Source organism: Acomys russatus, chromosome 11, assembly GCF_903995435.1.
Source record: "Acomys russatus chromosome 11, mAcoRus1.1, whole genome shotgun sequence".
Taxonomy (NCBI): Eukaryota; Metazoa; Chordata; class Mammalia; order Rodentia; family Muridae; genus Acomys; species Acomys russatus.
The window spans coordinates 18,810,062-18,832,401 of record NC_067147.1 but is presented as its reverse complement, the minus strand read 5'-3'; the positions used below and the strand labels follow the sequence as shown (position 1 = coordinate 18,832,401).

Here is a 22,340-nt window from a genome sequence, read left to right as displayed (position 1 = left end):
GCAAGTATGCAGGCAATGTTGGAGAAAGTTCAATGAGCTGCTGAGAGGAAAGTGTATTCTTTTGTGTTTGAGTGAAATGTTCTGTAAATTTCTGCTAGGACTATTTGAATGATGATGTTCTTTAACCCCAGCATTTCTTTGTTTAGTCTTCTGGGTGACCTATCTATTGGTGAGAGTGCAATATTGAAGTCTCTCACTATCATTGTGATTTTTAGCTGTAGTAGTTCTTCTTTGGTGAACTTGGGTGCCACATTGTTTGGTGCGTAAATATAGAGTTGGAAATATCCTTATGGTAAATTTTCTCTTTGATGAGTATATACTGTCCTTTCCTATCTCTTCCAAGTAGCTTTGGTTTGAGGTCTACTTTCTCAAATATTAAAATGGCCATACCTGCTAGCTTCTTGGGGCTATGCTGGAGACCAGCTCCCACTGCAAGGATTCAGGTCCTGAAATGGAGAAGGGGCATTGCTGACTTTCAAGCAAACGGCCCAGAATAGTTTGAGCTGTCGTTACTTATACAATCACAATCCTGCTCACCTGAGCAGTGACATCATTGGTTGTCTTATTTAAAGCACTCATAACATCAGCAGTTCATAAGCCCCCTCATTACAAAAAGCCCCCAATAGTTTCCCTTCCTCATTCAGCCCTTCCTCTAGATCAATCTCCCCCCAACCGTATTTGGTACTACAAAGCACAGTTTCAGCAAGCCAAAAATAAATGTCCAGCCAGGCACGTCCTGTGGACATGAGCACATACTCAGCTGGCAGCAAATGTGGTTCTGCAGTTATGGAAGGTGAGAGACAGGTTAACCATTTGTGGGTATAAGTCCATTCATTAAATAGCACCCCTCTGCCACAGAGCTTTTTAAATTGTAGACAGAGATCTACCCACTGCACCAAACAACCTTTCCTGATATGCACCCATCAGTTTCTGATACCATCTTTCTAAGAACCATTTTTAAAGTCTCTATCGATCAGGCATAGCTTCTTCATTTTTTAAGTCTCTGCTGATCAGACACAATTTGTTTAGAACAGTTATGCAAGCAAGGCACATTGCTCTGCACACTTGCCATAGGCTTACTCAGTGTGACTGCAGCTGTTTCCTAGGGACATGATTGCCCAGGATTAACGGTCACATCTGGAGGATCAATAAAAACGGAGGGAGGAAAGCAGGTTTTTACTCTTCAAAAGAGTATGGCACACACCTTTAATACCAACACGTGGGAGGCAGAGGCAGGCAGCTCTCTGTGAGTTTGAAGCAAGCCTGGGGTACAAAGCCAGTCCAGTACAGCCAAGGCTACACAGAGAAACCTTGCCTTGAAAAACCAAAGACACACACACACACACACACACACACACACACACACACACACACAGAGAGAGAGAGAGACAGACAGACAGAGACAGAGACAGACAGAGACAGAGACAGAGAGAGACAGAGACAGAGAGAAACAGAGAGAGAGAAACAGAGAGAAACAGAGAGAGAGAGAGAGAGAGAGAGAGAGAGAGAGAGAGAGAGAGAGAGAGAGAGAAATTGAGAGAGAGAGATTGAGAGAGAATCATCATTTCCAGGGCTTCGATCCTGCATGATCCAGCCTTGCCTGTGACCTACAAAGTGAAACTATATTGCTTTGTGTATAAACAGTATAGGAGAAAAGCAAGGAGAGCTTGTAGCACGCGTGAGCCAGGCAATAAGTACAGAGGCCACCAAAAATCACCACAGGTCCTTGCCAAATGGGAAGGTGTCCCTAAGGGCTTTGCCACAGTAGAAATCCATCAGTGAAGCACATACCCTGTTCACTGAAGATGCTGCATGGTCCCCACCAGGGATATTCGTTTAGAATATCTTCTTTCACCTTTTTACCCTGTGGTGCTGTCTATCTTTGACAGTAAGGTGCATTTCTTGGGTGTGGCAGAAAGATGGTTTCTGTTTTCCAATCCACTAATAAGTCTGTGTCTTTTTATTGGGTAACTGAGATCATTAATATTGAGAGTTATCGATGAGCAGCATTTATTGATTCCTGTTATTTTGTTGTTATATTGTGAGTTTCCTCCCATCTTTTGACTTGCTTTTCTGGGATTATCTATTCCTTGTGTTTTCTTGCCTGTGATTAATCCATGCAAACTAAAAATTTCTTTCTAGTGACTTTTTAGGGCTGAAGCAAAATTTTTATTTTATCACTGAGAGTTTTTCTTCTTCTGCCTATTGTGATTGGTATAGTTTTTCTGGGTATAGTAGTCTGGGCCAGCACCTGTCATCTCAAAAAGTGTGTTGAACATGTGTCTAGGTCTTTCTGTCTTTCAGAGGCTCCCTTGGGAAGTCAGGTGTTATCCCAATGGTTCTGCCTTTATATGTGACTAGGTCTTTTGGCCCCTGCAGCTGTTAATGTCCTTCCTATATCCTGTATATATAGGAATTTCTTTTCTGATACGGTCTATTTAGTGTTCCGTGTATTTCTTGTGCCTTGATAGGTACCTCCTTCTTTAGTTTGGGAAAATTTGCTTCATGATTTTGTTTAAAATATATTCTGTGCCTCTGACCTGTGGTTTTTCTCTTTCCTCTATTCTTAGTATAATTTAGTAGTTTAAAATCTATATTTTACACATTTTTTACTTCTACATATATATTTATATGTACATATATTTAGACATACAATACTTATTTATAAAAAAATACTTATTAAAAATAAATAAATAAGCATCCAGAGTTCCTGAATGTTTTGGTAAAGTTTTTTCTCCCCTAAGTTTCTATTTTATGCTCAATTGAGTGACTCAGTTATATTAGCTGGAAAGCAGGGAAGAAGTAACACCCGTTGGGAATGAGGCCGCTTCAGGTCTCCTTCCAGCCTTGGCCATGCTGAACTCAGCACAGCTGGGATGCTGCCTTGTCAGAGCAGTGAATTTGCAGCCTGCAAAATGAGCCGAAAGGGTACTGGTCTCTTCAGCTCTTCTCTCCATCTCGTGACATAAGCAGTTTGGTTTGGCTTCATACTTTGTCTTCTGCAGCCAGAGGCGGGAAAATACAAACATCCACGCATTTAGGATGAAGTTCTATAAAGTCTACCAGATGAGAGCCGGAAGTATTAGAAATCAGTTGATCTAGGGTATGCCTGGCACATAATGAGTGCTTTATTTAGCAAGCACTAGTATGTCACTCAAATCTTTTTTTTTTTTTAAAGTCTGAGATAAAATTTAACACCAAGTTTAAATAAACATTACATGTAAATAAATGTTACATCATTATCATCTTATATGTTTCTCAGTAATTGCCTTCTTACTAACCACTGATAAATTTCTTAAAATTGCTTAGTCATATATTATCTTACTGTGGTTACATTTTTACAATTTTTAAATTAATATATATATATATAATATATAAATATATATGATAAAAATTTTATATAACACACATATGTTACAGTCATAGTGTTTTGGCTATTTGTATTTGATAGCCTTGAAGAAAACATCTTTCCTATCTTGGTGAGTCTAAAATTCTGAATATAAATCAAAATCTCTGCTCAGCCTGTCTGCTCTCTGTGTCCTAGCTGCAGCAGATCAGTACACTTCAGGTGGGTGGAAGGAGAGATCCGAGCAGGAAGCTGCTGCTTGGATGGCAGCTAATGTGGATTGTGGCCCATGCAGGACTGCTCAGCTTGTCTGCTATGTCCTAGCTATGTCAGATCAGTACAATTCAGGTGGGTGGAGGGAGATCTGAGCTGGAGGCTGCTCACAAGATGGCAGCTAATGTGGAGTGTGGCCACCACCTGGACTCAGCTCTGCCTATATGCTCTGTGTCACAGATGGACCAGGCTGGTAAACAGCCTAGGGGCTGAGAGAAATTGGAGCCCAAAGGTGCTCTGGTGCTCCACAGGCCTTTCAAGATGGCAGGGCTCTGCCTATCTGCTCTGTGACCCAGATGGCTTGGCTGGTTAGCAGCTGGCAGCTCACAGGATGGCAGCTAATGTAGGTTGTGTCTGGCACGCCAGGACTCAGCTCTGCCTCTCTGCTCTATGTCCCAGATCTGGTAAGCAGCAGACAACGGGCAGAGAGAGCCCAAATCTGCACAGGTATCTCACGTCCTCCTCAAGATTGAGGCTAATGTGGCCTGTCTCCCAGGACTTTTCTGTGGGTTAGCTCAGTGGCTAGAGGTCGGACTCACCCGTGCTCCACACAACATGGATCTCTGTCACCTGGGAATCAGCAGCACTGGGGTTTTGTATCTCTCAGTTTGGTCTTTAGGTCTCTGTGAAGTTCTGGTTGTCCTGCTGATCAGATGTGATGTGTGATCGGCCTGCCATCTTGGATCTCTCTCTCTCTCTCTCTCTCTCTCTCTCTTTCCCTTTTTGATTTAACATTCTATTAAACATTTTGACTGAAATATCCATTTCTTCTATCTTGTTTTCAGTGCCTGAGGTTCTGTCTTTCACGTCTTAGGCTCTGTTAATGACGTTTACCTCAGAATTTTTTGTCTGACTTCCTAACTTTTTCTTTCTTCTTTTTTTTTCTTCCTTTTTTTAAATTTATTTTTATTAATTTATTCTTGTTACATCTCAATGTTTATCCCATCCCTTGTATCCTCCCATTTCTTCCCCCCCCCCAATTTCCCATTATTCCCCTCCCCTATGACTGTTCCTGAGGGGTATTACGTCCCCCTATATATTCTCATAGGGTATCAAGTCTCTTCTTGGCTACTTGCTGTCCTTCCTCTGAGTGCCACCAGGTCTCCCCCTCCAGGGGACATGGTCAAATGTGAGGCACCAGAGTACGTGAGAAAGTCGTATCACACTCTCCATTCAACTGTGGAGAATATTCTGACCATTGGCTAGATCTGGGAAGGGGTTTAAAGTTTACCTTCTGTATTGTCCTTGGCTGGTGCCTTAGTTTGAGCGGGACCCCTGGGCCCAAATCTGCCTATCATATTGTTCTACTTGTAGATTTCTAGGACCCTCTGGATCCTTTTATTTTGCTGTTCTCCCATGCGTCTCTCATTTAGAGTCCCAATAGGATGCCTTCCCCTCTGTCCCAGTTTCCTGGTAAGTGAAGGCTTTCGTGGGACATGCCCCTTGGGCTAGTATGCAGATATAAGTGAGTATATACCATTTGATTCTTTCTGCTTCTGGGTTAACTCACTCATTATGATCATTTCTAGCTCAATCCATTTATCCACAAATTTCGGGAATTCCTTGTTTTTAATAGCTGAGTAGTATTCCATAGTGTATATGTACCACAGTTTCTTTATCCACTCTTCTACTGAGGGCCACTTAGGCTGTTTCCATGTTCTGGCTATTATGAATAAGGCTGCTATGAACATGGTTGAGCAAATTTTCTTGTTGTGTGCTGGAGCATCTTCTGGGTATATTCCAAGGAGTGGAATAGCTGGGTCTTGAGGAAGCCCTATTCCCATTTTTCTGCGATAGCACCAGATAGATTTCCAAAGTGGCTGTACTAGTTTGCATTCCCACCAGCAATGAAGGAGTGTTCCTCTCTCCCCACATCCTCGCCAGCATGTGGTGCCGCTTGAATTTTTGATCTTAGCCATTCTGATGGGTGTAAGATGGAATCTCAGAGTTGTTTTGATTTGCATTTCCCTGATGACTAAGGAGGTTGAGCATTTCTTTAAGTGTTTCTCAGCCATTTGATACTTCTCTGTTGAGAATTCTCTGTTTAGTTCCAAGCCCCATTTCTCAATTGGGTTATTCGGTTTGGTGGTGTTTAATTTCTTGAGTTCTTTATATATTTTGGATATTAGACCTTTGTCAGATGTAGGGTTGGTGAAGATTTTTTCCCAGTCTGTAGGCTGTCGCTTTGTTCTCTTGACAGTGTCTCCTGCCTTACAGAAGCTTCTCAGCCTCATGAGGTCCCATTTATTAATGGTTGACATTAAGGCCTGGGCCGTTGGTGTTCTGTTCAGGAAGTTGTCTCCTGTGCCAATATGTTCCAGGCTCTTTCCCACTTTTTCTTCTAAGTGGCTTAGTGTCTCTGGTTTTATGTTGAGGTCTTTAATCCACTTGGATTTGAGTTTTGTGCAAGGTGACAAATATGGGTCCAGTTTCATTTTTTTTACACATAGACCTCCAGTTAGACCAGCACCATTTGTTGAAGATGCTATCCTTTTTCCATTGAATGGATTTGGCTTCTTTGTCAAAAATCAAGTGACCATATGTGTGTGGATTCATATCTGGGTCTTCGATTCGATTCCACTGATGAACCAGCCTGTTGCTGTGCCAGTACCATGCTGTTTTAATTACTATTGCTTTATAGTACAGTTTGAGATCAGGTATGGAGATTCCTCCGGAGCACCTTTTATTGTACAAGATTGTTTTAGCTATTCTGGGTTTTTTGTTTTTCCATATGAAGTTCAGAATTGAACTTTCAATGTCTTTAAAAAATTGGTTAGGTATTTTGATAGGGATTGCATTGAATCTGTAGATTGCTTTTGGTAGGATGGCCATTTTTACTATGTTAATTCTCCCGATCCATGAGCAAGGAAGATCACGCCATCTTCTCAGGTCATCTTCAATCTCTTTCTTCAGAGTTTTGAAATTTTTTTCATACAAGTCCTTCACTTGCTTAGTTAGGGTAACTCCTAGATATTTTATATTGCTTGTGGCTAATGTGAAGGGTGTGGTTTTCCTAATTTCTTCCTCTGCCAGCTTGTCATTTGTGTATAGGAAGGCTACAGATTTTTTTGAGTTAATTTTGTATCCAGCCAATTTGCTGAAGGTGTTTATCAGCTTTAGGAGTTCTCTGGTGGAGTTTTGAGGGTCACTTATGTACACTATCATATCATCTGCAAAGAGGGATAATTTGACTTCCTCCTTTCCCATTTGGATACCCTTGATCTCCTTTTGTTGTCTTATTGCTCTGACTAGAACTTCGAGTACTATATTGAAGAGATATGGAGAGAGTGGGCAGCCTTGCCTTGTTCCCGATTTTAGAGGAATTTCCTTGAGTATCTCACCATTTACTTTGATTTTGGCTATTGGCTTGCTGTATATAGCCTTTATTATGTTGAGGAAAGTGCCTTGTATCCCCGATCTCTCTAAAACTTTAAACATGAATGGGTGTTGAATTTTATCAAATGCTTTCTCTGCATCCAAGGAGATGATCATGTGGTTTTTTATTTTCAGTTTGTTTATATGGTGGATTACATTGATGGATTTCCGTATATTAAACCATCCCTGCATGCCTGGAATGAAGCCTACTTGGTCATGATGAATGATATCTTTGATGTGCTCCTGTATTCGTTTTGCAAGTATTTTATTTAGTATTTTTGCTTCTATGTTCATAAGAGAAATTGGTCTGAAATTCTCTTTCTTTGTTGAGTCTTTGTGAGGTTTAGGTATCAATGAGACTATGGCCTCATAGAATGAATTTGGTAATGTTCCATCCATTTCTATCTTTTGGAGTAGCTTGAAGAGTATCGGTATTAGCTCGCCCTTAAAGGTCTGGTAGAATTCTGCACTGAAACCATCTGGCCCTGGGCTTTTTTTGGTTGGGAGACCATTGATGATTGCTTCTATTTCTGTAGGGGAAATGGGACTATTTAGCTTGTTTATCTGTTCTTCATTCAACTTTGGCAAGTGAAATTGTTCAAGAAAATCGTCCATTTCCCTTAGATTTTCAAATTTTGTGGCGTATATGCCTTCAAAGTAGGATCTTATGATTCTTTGAATTTCTTCAGTGTCTGTTGTTATGTCTCCCTTTTCATTTCTGATTTTGTTGATTTCAATACTGTCTCTCTGCCTTTTAGTTAGTTTGGCTAATGGTCTGTCTATCTTGTTGATTTTCTCAAAGAACCAGCTTTTAGTTTTGTTGATTCTTTGGACTGTTTTCTTAGTTTCTAACTTGTTAATTTCAGCCCTGAGTTTGATTATTTCCAGGTGTCTACTCCTCTTGGGTGTTTCTGCTTCTTTTTTTTCTAGGGCTTCCAGTTGTGTTGTTAAGATGCTTATGTGCGATGTTTCCAATTTCTTTTTAAAGGCACTTAGTGCTATGAATTTTCCTCTTAGCACTGCTTTCAATGTATCCCACAAATTTGGGTATGTTGTTTCATCCTTTTCATTGAATTTCAGAAACTCCTTGATTTCTTTCTTTATTTCTTCCCTGACCCAGGTGTCATTTAGCAGAGAGTTGTTTAGTTTCCACAAACGTGTAGGCTTTTGTTATTTCTGTTGTTGTTGAATTGCAGCCTAAGAGCATGGTGATCTGATAGGATACAAGGTATTATTTCAATCCTCTTGTATCTGTTGAGGCTTGCTTTGTGACCTACGATGTGATCAATTTTGGAGAAGGTTCCATGGGGTGCAGAGAAGAAGGTGTATTCTTTCTTGTTTGGGTGAAAGGTTCTATAGATATCTGTTAGATCCATTTGACCCATGGCATTGGTTAATGATGTTATTTCTCGGCTTAGTTTCTGTTTCAATGACTTATCCTTCAGTGAGAGTGGGGTGTTGAAGTCTCCCACTATTATTGTGTGGGGATCGATGTGTGGTTTAAGCTTTTTTAGGAGATCTTTTACATATGTGGGTGCCCTTGTATTGGGAGCATAGATGTTCAGAATTGTGATGTCATCTTGGTTGACTTTACCTTTGATGAGTATGAAGTGTCCTTCCTCATCCCTTTTGATTAATTTTGGTTGAAAGTCTATTTTGTTCGATACTAAAATGGCTACACCTGCTTGCTTCTTGTGACCATTTGCTTGGAATATTTTTTTCCAACCTTTTACCCTGAGGTAATGCCTTTCATTATGGGTGAGATGTGTTTCTTGGATGCAGAAGAATGTTGGGTCTTGTTTATGTACCCATTCAGTTAGTCTGTGTCTTTTTATTGGAGAATTGAGGCCATTGATGTTGAGAGATATTAATGACCAGTGACTGTTAAGAGTCTTAATTTTGATGTTGTTTCCAGTCGAGCGTTTGTGTAGTTGTGTTTTTGCCATGGGATAGTTATCTATTTCCTGGGTAGTTTTGGTTGTAGCTTGACGCTTTGGGATGGAGTTTTCCTTCTAGTACCTTCTGTAAAGCTGGGTTTGTGGATAGGTACTGTTTGAATTTGTTTTTGTCATGGAATATTTTGTTTTCTCCATCAATGGTTATTGATAATTTTGCTGGGTAAAGTAGTCTGGCCTGGCATCTGTGTTCTCTTAGGGTTTGCAGGATCTCTGTCCAGGCCCTTCTGGCTTTTATGGTCTCTGCTGAGAAGTCAGGTGTAATTCTGATAGGTTTACCATTAAATGTTATTTGGCCCTTTTCCCTTGCAGCTTTTAATATTTTTTCTTTGTTCTGCATGTTTTGTGTTTTGATTATTATGTGGCGGGCAGTTTTTCTTTCTGGTCAATTCTATTTGGTGTTCTGTAGGCCTCTTGTATGTTTATAGGCATCTCTTTCTTAGATTGGGGAAATTTTCTTCTATGATTTTGTTGAGAATAGTTTCTGGGCCCTGGAGTCTGATGTCTTCTCTTTCTTCAATGCCTATTATCCGCAAATTTCTTCTTTTCATGGTGTCCTTAATTTCTTGGATGTTTTGTGTCAGGAGTTTTCCAGATTTGGCATTTTCTTTAATGGTTGATTCAATATCTGTGATTGTATCTTCTAGCCCTGAGATTCGTTCTTCCATCTCTTGGATTCTGTTAGAAAAGCTCACCTCTGTGTTGCTCGCCTTCTTCTCTGAGGTCTCACGTTCTCGTTTTTCTTCTGTCTGTGTGTTTATCATTGAATCCATTTTCATTTTCAGATCTTGAACTGATTTTTTGATTTCTTTCATCTGATTTTTTGTATATTCCTGAGTTCCTTCCATTGCCTCTTTATAGGTCTTCAGAGCTTGAACCGTTTTACTTATTTCTTTCATCTGGTTGTTTGCATTTTCCTGCAATTTTTCCAGTTCCACTCTATGTGCTTCTTTTATGTCTCTCACCTGTTTGTCTGTGTCTTCCTGCATTTGATTACGAATTTTATTTGTTTCCTCCATTATCATCCTCATTACTAAGGATTTGAGGTCATTTTCTTGTATTTCCGTTATATTTGAGTTCTCTGGGTGGTTTTCTTTGGGATAGCTGGAAACTGGAGACGCCATGTTGTTTTGGGGTTTTTTGCGTATGCTTTTTCGTTGTCCTTTAGACATCTTGCGGTCTTTGTTTTTGTTGGGTAGCTTCCAGAGTTGAATGGAGTGTGTCTGACGATAGATTCACTTGTTTTCTTACGATTTCCCTAGGCTGCGAGCTCAAAGCTTCACTGGTGTGGATGTTAGGAGGTTAGCCCTGTTGTTCTGGTCTCTCACAGCCAGTGATCCTCAGTCCCCCCTCTGCTGTGGATCCTGCAATTGTTCTGGGTCTCTGAATGAGCGTTGGGTCAGGCCAAGGTATCCACAGCCTTCTGTGTTCCCTGCCAAGTCCAGGCAGGAGCACTGGGACCGAACCACGGGCAGAACTCAGCTAGATTCTCAGGGCCTGAACCGTCTGCCAAGCTCAGCTAGGGATTTTGGGCCCAAAATGCACACAGGGTCCAGCCAGAATTTTTGGGCTGGGACTACGCACCAAGCTCCACTAGGGCCTTTTGGCCCAAAGTGCGTGCTGTGGTCAGTTATTGACTCAGGGCCTGAACTGACCACCAATCTCAGCCAGGAATTCTGGATTCAAACTGCACACTGTGTCCAACCAGAGTCTTAGAGCTGGTGGAAACCAAGAGCTCTGTCCAGCCTGTGCCACAGCAGGAGAACTGCGGCTGCTCTGAGTTAGCGCCAGTGGTGGAACAAGTGCTCCGCCCAGACTGTGTCACCGCAGGGGAGCTGCCGCTGAGCTGAGGTGGTGCCTAGTGTGGAGCTGCGAGCTCAACTGAGCCTGCGCCACAGCAGGAGAACTGCGCCTGCTCTGAGTTAGCGCCAGTGGTGGAACAAGTGCTCTGCCCGGACTGTGTCTCCGCAGGGGAGCTGCCGCTGAGCTGAGGTGGTGCCTAGGATGGAACTGAGCACGTCACCAAGCCTGCGCCACAGCAGGAGAACTGCAGCTGCTCTGAGTTAGCGCCTGCGGTGAAACCAAGTGCTCCGCCCAGACTGTGTCACCGCAGGGGAGCTGCCGCTGAGCTGAGGTGGTGCCTAGTGTGGAGCTGCGAGCTCAACTGAGCCTGCGCCACAGCAGGGGAGCTATGGCCACGCTGAGTTAGTGCCTCAGGCAGAATTGCTTGCTGGGCCGGGCCAATACCCAGGACTCTGGGGCCGAACTGTCCGCCGAGTCCAGTCTGGGTCCAAAGGCTCCACGCGACCCAAATCCTGCCCCGAGTCCCCTCTCCCGCAGCAATTCCCACCAGCCACCACACCAATCGCCTCCACCGGAAGGCTATGAGCTGCAAACCTCAGCCGCCGCTGCTGGTGCCGCTGGTGCTGCTGCCTCTGCCGCTGCCGCTCCGATCAGAGAAAAACCACGCTCCTCCTGTGTGCAGGGGCACGCAGGTCCTCCGCACCCTGGTCCCTCCGAACCGTGGAGCACTCCCGCTGCCGTGATGTTCGGACCTTGGTGTTCCTGGCTCAGAAATCTGTGCAATTCCCTGAATTGTTCACTGGAGCCTCCAAACGCGGTCCACACTGCTCGCCGCCATCTTGGATCTCCTTCCTTCCTAACTTTTTCATTTCCAGTTTTGTTTCAGGTTTGGATTTCTACTCTCCTATCTTGAAATATTTTCATCACTCCATTTCACTTTTTTTTTTTGTCTTTTCAGTAAGAGCTTTATTCATATTATCTTTAAGGTCCTTAAATGTGTTCATAATTGCTGTTTTGAAGTGCTTGTCTTGTACTCATAAAGTTCTATGAGTAATTCTGAGAAATTGGACCTTCAAATTAAGTTCAAAGGACTAACAACAACAACAACAACAACAACAACAAATACTACAGTTTCTCTTGCTGAGGACTCAGTCTTTAAGGGGAGTTACAGTGAGTGGCAGATCTAGGTGGTGAATGGTGAAATACAGAAAACATATACTCAGCTCCGTTTTACAAACATAGGTAGGAAGTGTGAAGTGGTCAAGCAGAACTCCTGGTTTTTCACTCATGAATATTTCCATCTTCTGTCCCCAGATCCCTGCCATCAGAAGCACATGCAGGCCTGTACTCTCTGGAGATACGCTCTGGGGAGCAAGCACTAGGCAGCCTGTGCTCAAGTTCACTAGAGGGCTGTACATTCAAGGTAGGTTCTAAGAATAGAGAAATGCATGTTTGACTGGTCAGAAAGCATGCTGTGTTTCCAACAACAAGTTGTAGGCCAATCAGCACATCGTCTGCTTTAATAGAGAGGAAGAGCTATGGAGAGAATGCCAGGGTTTCTCTCTTACTATGAGAGGTAAATACTGAGTGCTTGTATATTAGGCTCTTGCTGAGTGTTTTACATACACTGTGTATGTAATACAAGGCTCCCAAGTTTATGATGGATGTTATGCTTGCCACATGACCCAGGCAATAAGTGGCAGAACTGGGATTTGAACCATCATGTGACTATGAAACCACATGGAACCTGAAGTTCACGGAGGAGCCATAGACATCGCTTTTGTGGACAAGTGCTCTGTTTTCAGCATATTCTGAATGTTAAGCTACTGAAGGGACTCAGGGCCCCCAGGTCCTTGGGGACGGGGGCACCATCTCCCTGTCCTTCGTGCCATCTTTTGCTGCCTCCTGCCCTTTCTAACACCAATCTGAAAGCACCTTTGCTGGTGGAATGCTCCTTTGAGGTCAGAAAGATTCAAAAGGAGAGATGATGAGCCCAAGAGCAGTTTCCTTTAAGCCAGTGTCTGACCTCTGACCTCATGTAATTTAGACCCTTCATACTTAGGCTGGACTTACTTTCATGCCTGGTTCAGCCTAAGATCCATTTAGCTTTATAGTAAAATGAGGTGGAAAAAGAAACCTCTTTTGCCCGACTCTCCTGAGACGTGGCGCTCCAGCAGTGTTCCCAGTGGGAAAGACCTCTGTTTGAGAGCTATTGAGACTAGAGCTTAGTCATTAACTAATGCTGTTAGTTAAGACACCACCGCCCTACACTCACCTCAAATGCCATTATATAGGTATCACTTTTTGAAATTTGGAATTCGTTGTCCAATCCCAGTTAACAATTTGATCTTTAGCCCAAGAGACTATTATTGTCTGACGCTTTGTCTCTGTAGGTATGTAGCAAAAGGAAGAAACAAATTCTTTCTTGTTAAGGGCTGTATCAAACCTCCACCCTGGCTCAGGGACCATCACAGAAGAGAAGTGTCTGAGCATCCCTGAATCACCCAGCTCCCTTTACCTCAGGGAGTAGGTTTCTTACTTATTGTAAAGATCAGTAAGGACAAGGGTTGGGGGGGGGGGCTGGGCACACATTCTGCAATTTCACATCAAAAGAAACAAGTCCATCAGCGGCTCCACTAACTTGGTGAGTTGATGAACTATCACCAGGGGATGCCGTTAATGAGAGGCATTCGGGTGAAATAAAATTCAGTGTGCCTTTCTGCTTTGGGACTGGGACTAAGGGAACCATGGGTATTAAACATTAATTCCGTCTTGCCAGCCCACTCCAAAGAGCCTGCTGCGGGCACTGGCAAGTCTGAAAAACTCACAGAAGGTTTGTGGAGCAGCTGGCGGCGGTGACTTGATCATTCTAATCCACTGTCTTCGCCACCCCTCTCTGGCCCACCTACCTTCCTGTCCTGCTATTTGTTGCTGACCTCACCTGGCTCAGGGATCAGCATGTAAGAAGCCTGCTTTGGAAGCTTATTAATTTCTCACTGTTCTGGCTCCTGCCTCGTGGGTGACCAGAAGCCAGCTTCTCTTAGAAAAAGTACCATTTTATGTTATTTGAATGCAGAAAGCATCCCAAGTGAAGACTTTCCTTGTGGTCTAACCCTGGGTGTACCCCAGTGCTCTCTGAGGAGTAGGGAGGAAAGGCAATAAATATATCGAGCATCTCAAAGAATGGGAGATGGCACAAGAGATTTGTAGTTCAAGTCGAACATCTAGAAATATGCTTCCTTATTTGCTTTGAAGTCGATTGTTCGTCTGCCTCAGTTTTTAATGGGTGTGAGAGAAGGCAATAGCCGGTGGAAGTGGCTTTGGTAGGCAGGGTCTCTCGGTGGGCGATGAAAGGCCGAGTGCAGTCATTGGGTTGGAGGGCAGAACTGGAACTGCCTATTTGGCATCATGTGTGGAACTGCGTTAATCTTTATCTTCTGTGGAGATCACAGGCAGCTCTTAATCTGCAAAGCCACGGTAGTCATTTCTGGACCCCCTGGCTGTGTATATTTTCTGTGAACTAGTTTCTAACCCTTTTCCTGGAGAGAATGAGGAAAATGGCCTTGGTGGCAGATCGTACTGCTGTGTGCATCAGTACTTAAACTCCACACGCAACAGGCCACCATCAGCGTGGCTTGGAAGCCTGTTCCTTCTCGATGCCTGATTAGGGCTGTTGATTAACCATGGTTGTTCTCTGCTAATAGTCTCCCTGGGACTTTGGGCTCCCGGGGAGTTGGATGTAGCCCAAACACAACAGTTTGCTGTAGTTTGTTATCCAAACGGGAAGCATCGTAGATCGTTTAGAAAGGAAGCAGGCTAGGCACCTAGTGAGAGAAGAAGGGTTTAAGTGTTTTCCTGGGTGAAACATTAGCTTGTGGGTCAAACCTTGGCCGGGTCAGTCCAGCCCATTCTATATGGGGCTTCATTTCCTCACGCAGCCTGGTACGATGTCCTAGTGGAGTAACGTTCTATTCTTAGCCGAACCTAAATGCTCGTAGGTGAGGCGGACTTCCTGAATTACCTCACTCTTTCTCTCCTTCTCAGCAGCATAGAAGTCAGCCAGGAATAGGCTGTTAGATGTATTGACAGCAATTCAAATGTCTCCAACATTTCAGGCAAAGGAAAGCAAGTGCAAGCGCAATAAGCATTGTCCCTTCTTTGCGGAAGTCCCAAGCTACCTTGTGCTGTGCTTTAAGAAAGGGGCCTTGTAAGTTGTTTCCTGGCTCCATGACTTTGCTTGCAGCATGGTCCCACTTCTGTCATTAATGGTGTTTATCTCTTTTATATGTGTGTGTGTGTGTGTGTGTGTGTGTGTGTGTGTGTGTGTTCATGTGTGCAAGCACACACATGGCCTTGATGAACATGTGGAGGACAAAGTAGAATCTTGGGTTTCTGACTATCTTCGGATTCTATCCTGTTTGAGTCAGGGTCTCTTTGTTGTTTGCCCATGAACTTTCAGAGACTGTCCTGTCGCTGTCTCTACCTCCCACATCACCTTAGGAGCACCAGCGTAGCAACAGATACATCTGACTTTTCTTGGGTTGTGGGGATTCAAACTCAGGTCCTTATGCTTGCCAGGCAAGTGCTTTGTTCACTGAGCCAGGGTCATAGCCATGCCTTCGTTCTTGAAGAACAGGGTTCCTTCTCACTTCTTGAACACTTTCCCACAAAGCAGGCACATTTTGTTCCCCCCCAACCTTATTCATGTATATCCAGCTTCTTATTTTATATAGTTGTTAGCTGAAAATAATTTAAATCGCACTCCTTCCAGCTTAAAAAAAAATCAATTCTTTTCTAGGTAAATATTGATCTTCACGACTCAAGGAGATTAAATTATAGAAATGGACATTCTGGATGGTGCCTTGTCCACCTTTCTTTCTGATAAAATATGTCCCTGAGCGTGTCAGGCATGTAGGTAGAAGCAGACTTGTAAGATTTGAACAGTATGGTACAGAGCAGTGAAGTGTGTGACTTCGATCAGGTCCCCTTAATTCATCTGCAGACATATACAATAATGCCTGCCATCCCTGTTTCACAGAAACAGCAGGAGGAGAAAAAGAATGCGTCAAAGTAATTGGGAAATACATCCCGATTTCCCATAATGCTCTATGGAGAATAGTTTGTGGCTCTTGTTGTCAAGTATATTGAAATGAAATGCTCACGTGTGCTAATACTTTCTAAACAGTTCTCCAAGGCACAGACACCTATGGTATATCGAGTTAACCCACCAAGTGGAGTTCCAGGTAAGACATCTTCTGTTACATAGGAATGATGGTGGATCTCTTTGTTAATCTTGTTGCAAACTCTCCTACCGGTGTGTGAGTTCTATAAGCAGGCCAGTTTTGCTTCCTATCTGATGTTCTTCTGAAAATAAACTTCAGCTTCTGGTTTCCTTTTAAATTGGTTTGTTTTCAGCCTTAGGTGTTTTGTTCTATGGCTTTACTGATAACAACTCAGGGTTGTAGTCAGCCAAAACATAATTTAAAAAAATATAAGAAATCTAAAGCAAATGGTACAGGAGACTGGAGGAGATAGAAATCATAGAAATCCCCACCACTCTACTGTATTCCACCTATCCTAATCCATTCATACTAGAAATGGGTCCTTAATGACCCCTTACTGTGGGCCAACTTACATTTTTATCTTGCTATATGTGTCTGTGTTCTGAGGATAACAAAATTACGATGATAAAGAAACTATTGTTGTTTTAATTTTGAGGAGAAACATGAGGCATTGGGCCTAAGCGGTTTGCTTAAATCAGTGGTTCTCAACCTTCTGACTGCTGTGACCCTATAATACAGTTCCGCATGTTGTGGTGACCACCAATCATAAAGTTAATTTCACTACTACTTCCTAGCTGAAATGTTGCTACTGTTATGAGTCGTAGTGTAAATATCTATGTTCAGGATATTTGATATGCGACCCCTGTGGAAGGGTAGCTCAGCCTTCAGAAGGTGTCACCACCAATGGGTTGAGAACCTCTAGTCTAAAGTTCTATCAACTATAGGCCACGTGGCTGAGATTTGAACTGTGTATATTACTATTTTTCCGTGTGTCGGATGGTACTGGATACAACTCAGGACACTGTTAGCCCTGATGTTTATTGAGAGGATTTGATTTTGAGTTAAAGAAAACACAGATGTAGGCACTTAATCTTAGTCAAAAGACTCAGAAAGGATGGAAGAGGAGGTGGCTGTGTAAGATTGGGGATTTACATAGAAGGGGGCCCAGTGAGGAATAGGTCCAGTAACTTTGTAAGTCTTCTTTAAAACAGAATAATAAACACAGTTTAAAAAATATTCTTTGCTAGCTTTTTATTGGCAAATTCCTCTATGTATGTATTCATGTATGTACACATACACATTTTAATATATTTACCTCTTTACTTTCTATTAGCATGTGTATGTGTCTACTGTGTACATGTGCACATGTGCCACAGCTTGAGTATGGTGGTCGGAGGACAACTTTCAGGAACTGACTCTCTTCTTCTATCATGTGGGGCCAGAGATGAAAGTCAGTTAATGGGGATTGCCTTTCTTTACCCACTGAGCCATCTTGTCAGGCCAAAAGGCTAGGTTTTTAGGTATGGTTATGCCAGAATGCATGGTCTAATCTAATCGCTTTGACGTGCTTGACTGGTTAAGGTAATCAGAATGAATATCAATGTTACAGTGTTCGTACACTGTGGTATGTGTGTCGATAGAAGTTATGTATGTGTGTATTTAAACCATATTCCAAAGGACAAGAATTTGGCATTGTCTTACTGCATGAGGCTTTCACAGATATATTGCACTCCATTAGTTTGATTAGACAAGACATGATCATGCTTTGTGAAAAAGAATCTGAACTGTGAAAATTATACACAGACATTTGAGTTCCTGCTGCTTGTGTGTGGAAAGCTCCAGTGTGGGGGGCAGAAATCTTATCCTGAAGAGGGATGAGTAAGGAGCTGTGAGAGATGTGACGTGGTGTCAGCTGCTCTCCAGATCTGTAAAACCCGTTCGCCTCACTGAGGTGGAGTTCTGCACACTGTCTCTTCCACCTTTGTGGGGAAGGATGGTGGCTGGCCCTGTCAGAGTGGTCCCTCAAGGCACGATCCGCATGGCTGCATCTTCGCAACCACTTTCTAGACAATTACTCTCATTTTATTTGGGAAGCTTGCCCAGAGTAGCAGCCAGGGACTTGTGGGAGGAGGTAGCCACGGAAGAGAGGGAGGCTTATTTTATGGGTAGTTGAACTTCTGTATGTGTTTAACAGTCCTTCACTGTGACACAGAATCCCCTGGTACTGTATTCTACTCTGCCCATTTGTCAGGCTCTGTTAGGCATCAGACAACCAAACAACCAAAGAGCCCACAGGACTTTCTAATTTCTGTAATCTGCTATTTGTTTTCATGTGGCACATAACAGAGCTTGACTCTTCTCATAGAACTAGGAAGCCAATGGTGCTGCTTCGTTAACATTAAATAGCCATTTTGTTTGTTTTTCTAATTAAATATTTTTACCTATACATTTATATTATTATACATATGTACAATAAACTACATACAGCAAGAAGAACCATGAAACAACCAGGAATTATATAAATGTTATATCTGTAGTTAAATAGCCATCTTCTAGCAGCAGCAGCAGCAGCAGCAGCAGCAGCAGCAGCAGCAGCAGCAGCAGCAGCAGAGAATTTGAAGTTTCATTCTTCTGAAAGTCATTAAGATGGCCTGCTTTCTCCTTATCCACCTGGAAGGTGTGGTGCTCGGCATGAATGATTGCAGATGAAAGTCTCCTCTTGCTAATGACACACAAAAGAGCACGAACAGCATGCACAGATGACGATGATGTACAGTAGCTTTAAGTGCTCATGGAGCAACCCAAAGTTTTCTTGATACAGTGACCCCAAGTGCCCTGGAAGTATCTTTCCGCCCCCCCCCCAAGTTTTGAGGTTTTATTGGATTAACAAACACCTCTCACTTCTGTGAAGCTAGCTTATGATAATATTACTGCCTGAAAATCATGAGTAGCTGGGGCTATCGGTGTGTGACATCACACCTGGCTTAGCCTGTCTTTGCTATGTGAATAGCATATAACTGTTATCCAAACTTTAGCCCTAACTCTTTTGCTGTGTTGTGCCTGTTTTCAGTTCTTGTCCACTTGGCTCATGAGGGACTTTTATCTTTTGTACTTTGAGATATGGACACTAAGTAGGATCCCAGAAAACTAATCAGAATGTCTGATGAAGCCTCTTCCTATGGCTTTTTATTTTGTTTTCTCATTTTTATTAGTTCTCTGGGAATTTCACATTTTTAAAAATCACATTTATCCTCTCTTCCCACTCTTTCCAGGGTCATTTCTCCCTTCGCCACCTATTCAGTTTTGCATTTTATTTTATTTCCTTAAAATAAACTAACAAACAAATAACACACAAACACCAAATACAATTTGTGCTGCCCATATGATCTTGGGTATGTGGCCTTCCAAGGGCCACAGTTAAAGAGAATCGACCCTTCCCTTCCCAGGAGCCAACCCTTACTCAACGCTGGGATGTTGGATGCTTTGAGCTTGTGCAGGTTTTCTGCACTCTCTCTTCTCTAGCACCACGTGTTTGTTTGTGCAACTGCCCCATTGGGTCTGGGGAATGCTGTTTCCCTGTCATCATCTCTGTCTTTTGCTCTTACAATCTTTTTATCTCTTTTTCCACAACGATTCTTGAGTCCTTGCTGTGTGTGTGTGTGTGTGTGTGTGTGTGTGTGTGTGTGTGTGTGTGTGTTGGAGGTGGTGGCGGAGGTGGTGGTGATGTGTGGGTGTGTTATATGATATGGGTATCTTCAACTAGAACTGAGCACTCCATAACTCTTACACTTTGCAAGTTGAACATTTGTGAATCTCTGTTTTAATCACCATCTACTGCCAAAAGAAGTTTCTCCGATGAGGGTTGAGAGATATGACACATAACACACACACACACACACACACACACACACTACATATAGGATATCATACGATGTCCAATGTGTGCATACATTGCATAACATTCATATCACAATATGACTATTTGTCTCCTTGAACATATCCCTATTTTTGAAGATAGTCAAAATCCTCTGTCCTAGATTTTAAAAAAGTACACTGATATTATCTAAAGTCATCTAATTGTGAAATAGAATGTAGGATGTATTTTTCCTATCTGACTGGAACGTAGCCGTCACTGGTCAACCTTTTCTTATCCCTCTGTCTGTCTCATTGACTGTTCGCAGCTTATGGTAAGTACAATTTTACTCTTAGTTTCTGTGTTACCAATGTGCTTATGTAATACTTTATTTTAGCCTTTCTAGTGTATAACCCTAACCACTGTGTTCTAGAACTTTATTTTAGCCTTTCTAGCGTGTAACCCTAACCACTGTGTTCTAGAACTTTATTTTAGCCTTTCTAGTGTATAACCCTAACCACTGTGTTCTAGAACTCAATTTACATGTATGTAGTCTATTAAAAATGGAAATGTCATACACCTCTGCCTTGTTGGGTGTATGGAACAAAACCAAACCAGAATTTATCCAAGGCATTTGGAGCTTGAACCAAGCACATTACATTTTGAGCTCTTCCTAAAACAGGAGAAGTAGTGCGTGTGTATGGCCGGATTGTCACTGATCAGCTGGAAACCTTTGATCCTGATGCAGACTACATTGACGGGTAATCATACATTTGTTCCTGTGTTTACATGGCTACACATGTGCTAGATGGCATCCTGGGGCCAGCTTCTTCCGCAGCAGCAAATTGTAAACTCTTGCAGTAGAACCGCCACTTTTCTCTATGCAGTTTATGGTCCCTGGTGCACCTTTTATCTTGTGAATGCGATTGCAACTGGCAGGTTAAGTTGGCCCCTTCTTTCCCCCCTCCCCCACTGGAAAGTGGAGATTGGGCTCCTGTGAACTGTAATGTAGCTGCATCAATGGGTTTTCCTTTTTGATTCTTACCCTTCCTCCCCTCCACGCTGAGAGTAAAGTGTTCTAAAACGCTGCACAAATGCAAGAGCCCATTAGGCTCTCTTTTTAGTTGGTCATTTCCCATCTTTCATTCAGAAGCCCTGATGGCGGGATGAGAGGGGTCCATGGGCTCAGTCTCTACAGAGAGAAGATCAGGCACTAAAAGCTGTGTAGCTTGTCACACTTTCTGGTGTGATCAGATGTGACCATGACTTTCTTCAGTGGACATGTTAGAAGTAGAGCATGTTACTGTGAAATCATCCTTGCTGGTGGAAAGGAAGCCCAGAGTTCACAGGAAGCTCCAGGCAACCGCTGTCCTCCAACACATCCATACACAGTGAGGATTCGTAATTTACCCAACAGTATGGTGTCTATACACAGTGTCTAAGTTTTCCTTCACCTCTGAATGCCTTGTTTCTCACATCTTTTTTATTTTTCCCTCCATTTCTATCATTAAGAAGCTGTCACTTCTTTTTCCTTTTTAATTAAAAAAAAAAAAAAAAAAGAAAAAGAAAAAGAAAAGACTTCTACCGGAGACAGAAAGTCCAAGTACATCCTTAGCCAATGTCTTAGCCTCAGTCTGGGATCCAGCTTTTAGAAAGGGCAGGGAAAGTGCAAATTCAACAATATTTGTGCAGACCAAGTATGGCTAATTGAAAAAGGGGCAACATCTTCATGTGCAGCGCAGAAGCACAAGCCAAGAGGGCATCTCCGCTCTCTGGGAGAAAGGTCACAGCCTCCCCTGAGTGCCCTGCAGTGCTACCCTGTAGGCCCAGAGGAGGAAGTTCATAAAATAACATTTTAGCAACCATGTTTACTGAGAACACAGGGCTAGTGTTTCTTGTCTTTATTTTCTCTCTCTTTTTCTTTTTTCTTTTTGCCCTTCAATCCAGCCCATTGATCCTGGAAGCAGAAGGAGACAAGTGGCTTACTCCCTGTTCTCTTATAAATTGGCAGACAAGAAGCTGGTGAGGTTTTTTTTGTTTTGTTTTTGTGTGTGTGTGTTTGCTGTTGTTACTGGTTTTTTTTTTTGTGTGTATGCTTGTAGTTTCTTCTGTATGACAACCACAAACACATATATCCATCATTTAAAAATATAGAAATCATTTGTAATAGTTATCAGTCTTATCTTAAACTTACAGGAAAAGGTGAAAGGATCTGTTGTTATCAGTTGAAAAATAAATAGTAAAAAAAAAAGGTGAAGCAGAATCTAAAACATTTAGCGTAAATAAGTAGGCGCTGCTTATTACAGTCGCGCCCCACAGCAGGGCTTGTCCCATACTCTCCACTGAAGCTGCTCTGTCATCGTGTATGGGTGACTACTAGTCTTTGCAGATGAGACTGGGCTTCACAGAGAGCAAGCAGCGGACTCGAGCCTGTAACCCTGCATGGTCAGCAGCCTCCAGAATCTGTGTCCTAACTTCTGTAACTATGATGACCAGGAAAGCAAAAAATGACTAAAACATATCGCCCCCCCCCCTTTTAAATGTTCTTCTGGTGTTCATGTTTGTAAATGCATGCTTACATGTGTGTGGGTGTGTATGTGTGAGGCTTTACATATACATGCAGGTATGTTCAAGTTTAATGTATGGAAGCATAATGGATTTCCTTCCAACCC

At 42.6% G+C, this 22,340-nt stretch overlaps 1 protein-coding gene across 1 annotated transcript in view; it reads left to right on the top strand.

Moving 5' to 3' along the window:
- The window catches only part of Pkhd1 (PKHD1 ciliary IPT domain containing fibrocystin/polyductin), a 474,396-nt gene that overhangs the window by 3,827 nt on the left and 448,229 nt on the right, over window positions 1-22,340 (top strand). Inside the window, 4 exon segments of the mRNA XM_051152952.1 lie at window positions 12,067-12,175; window positions 15,938-15,995; window positions 20,351-20,429; window positions 21,616-21,690. Of these exon segments, the coding sequence (XP_051008909.1) occupies window positions 12,067-12,175; window positions 15,938-15,995; window positions 20,351-20,429; window positions 21,616-21,690 (321 nt within the window).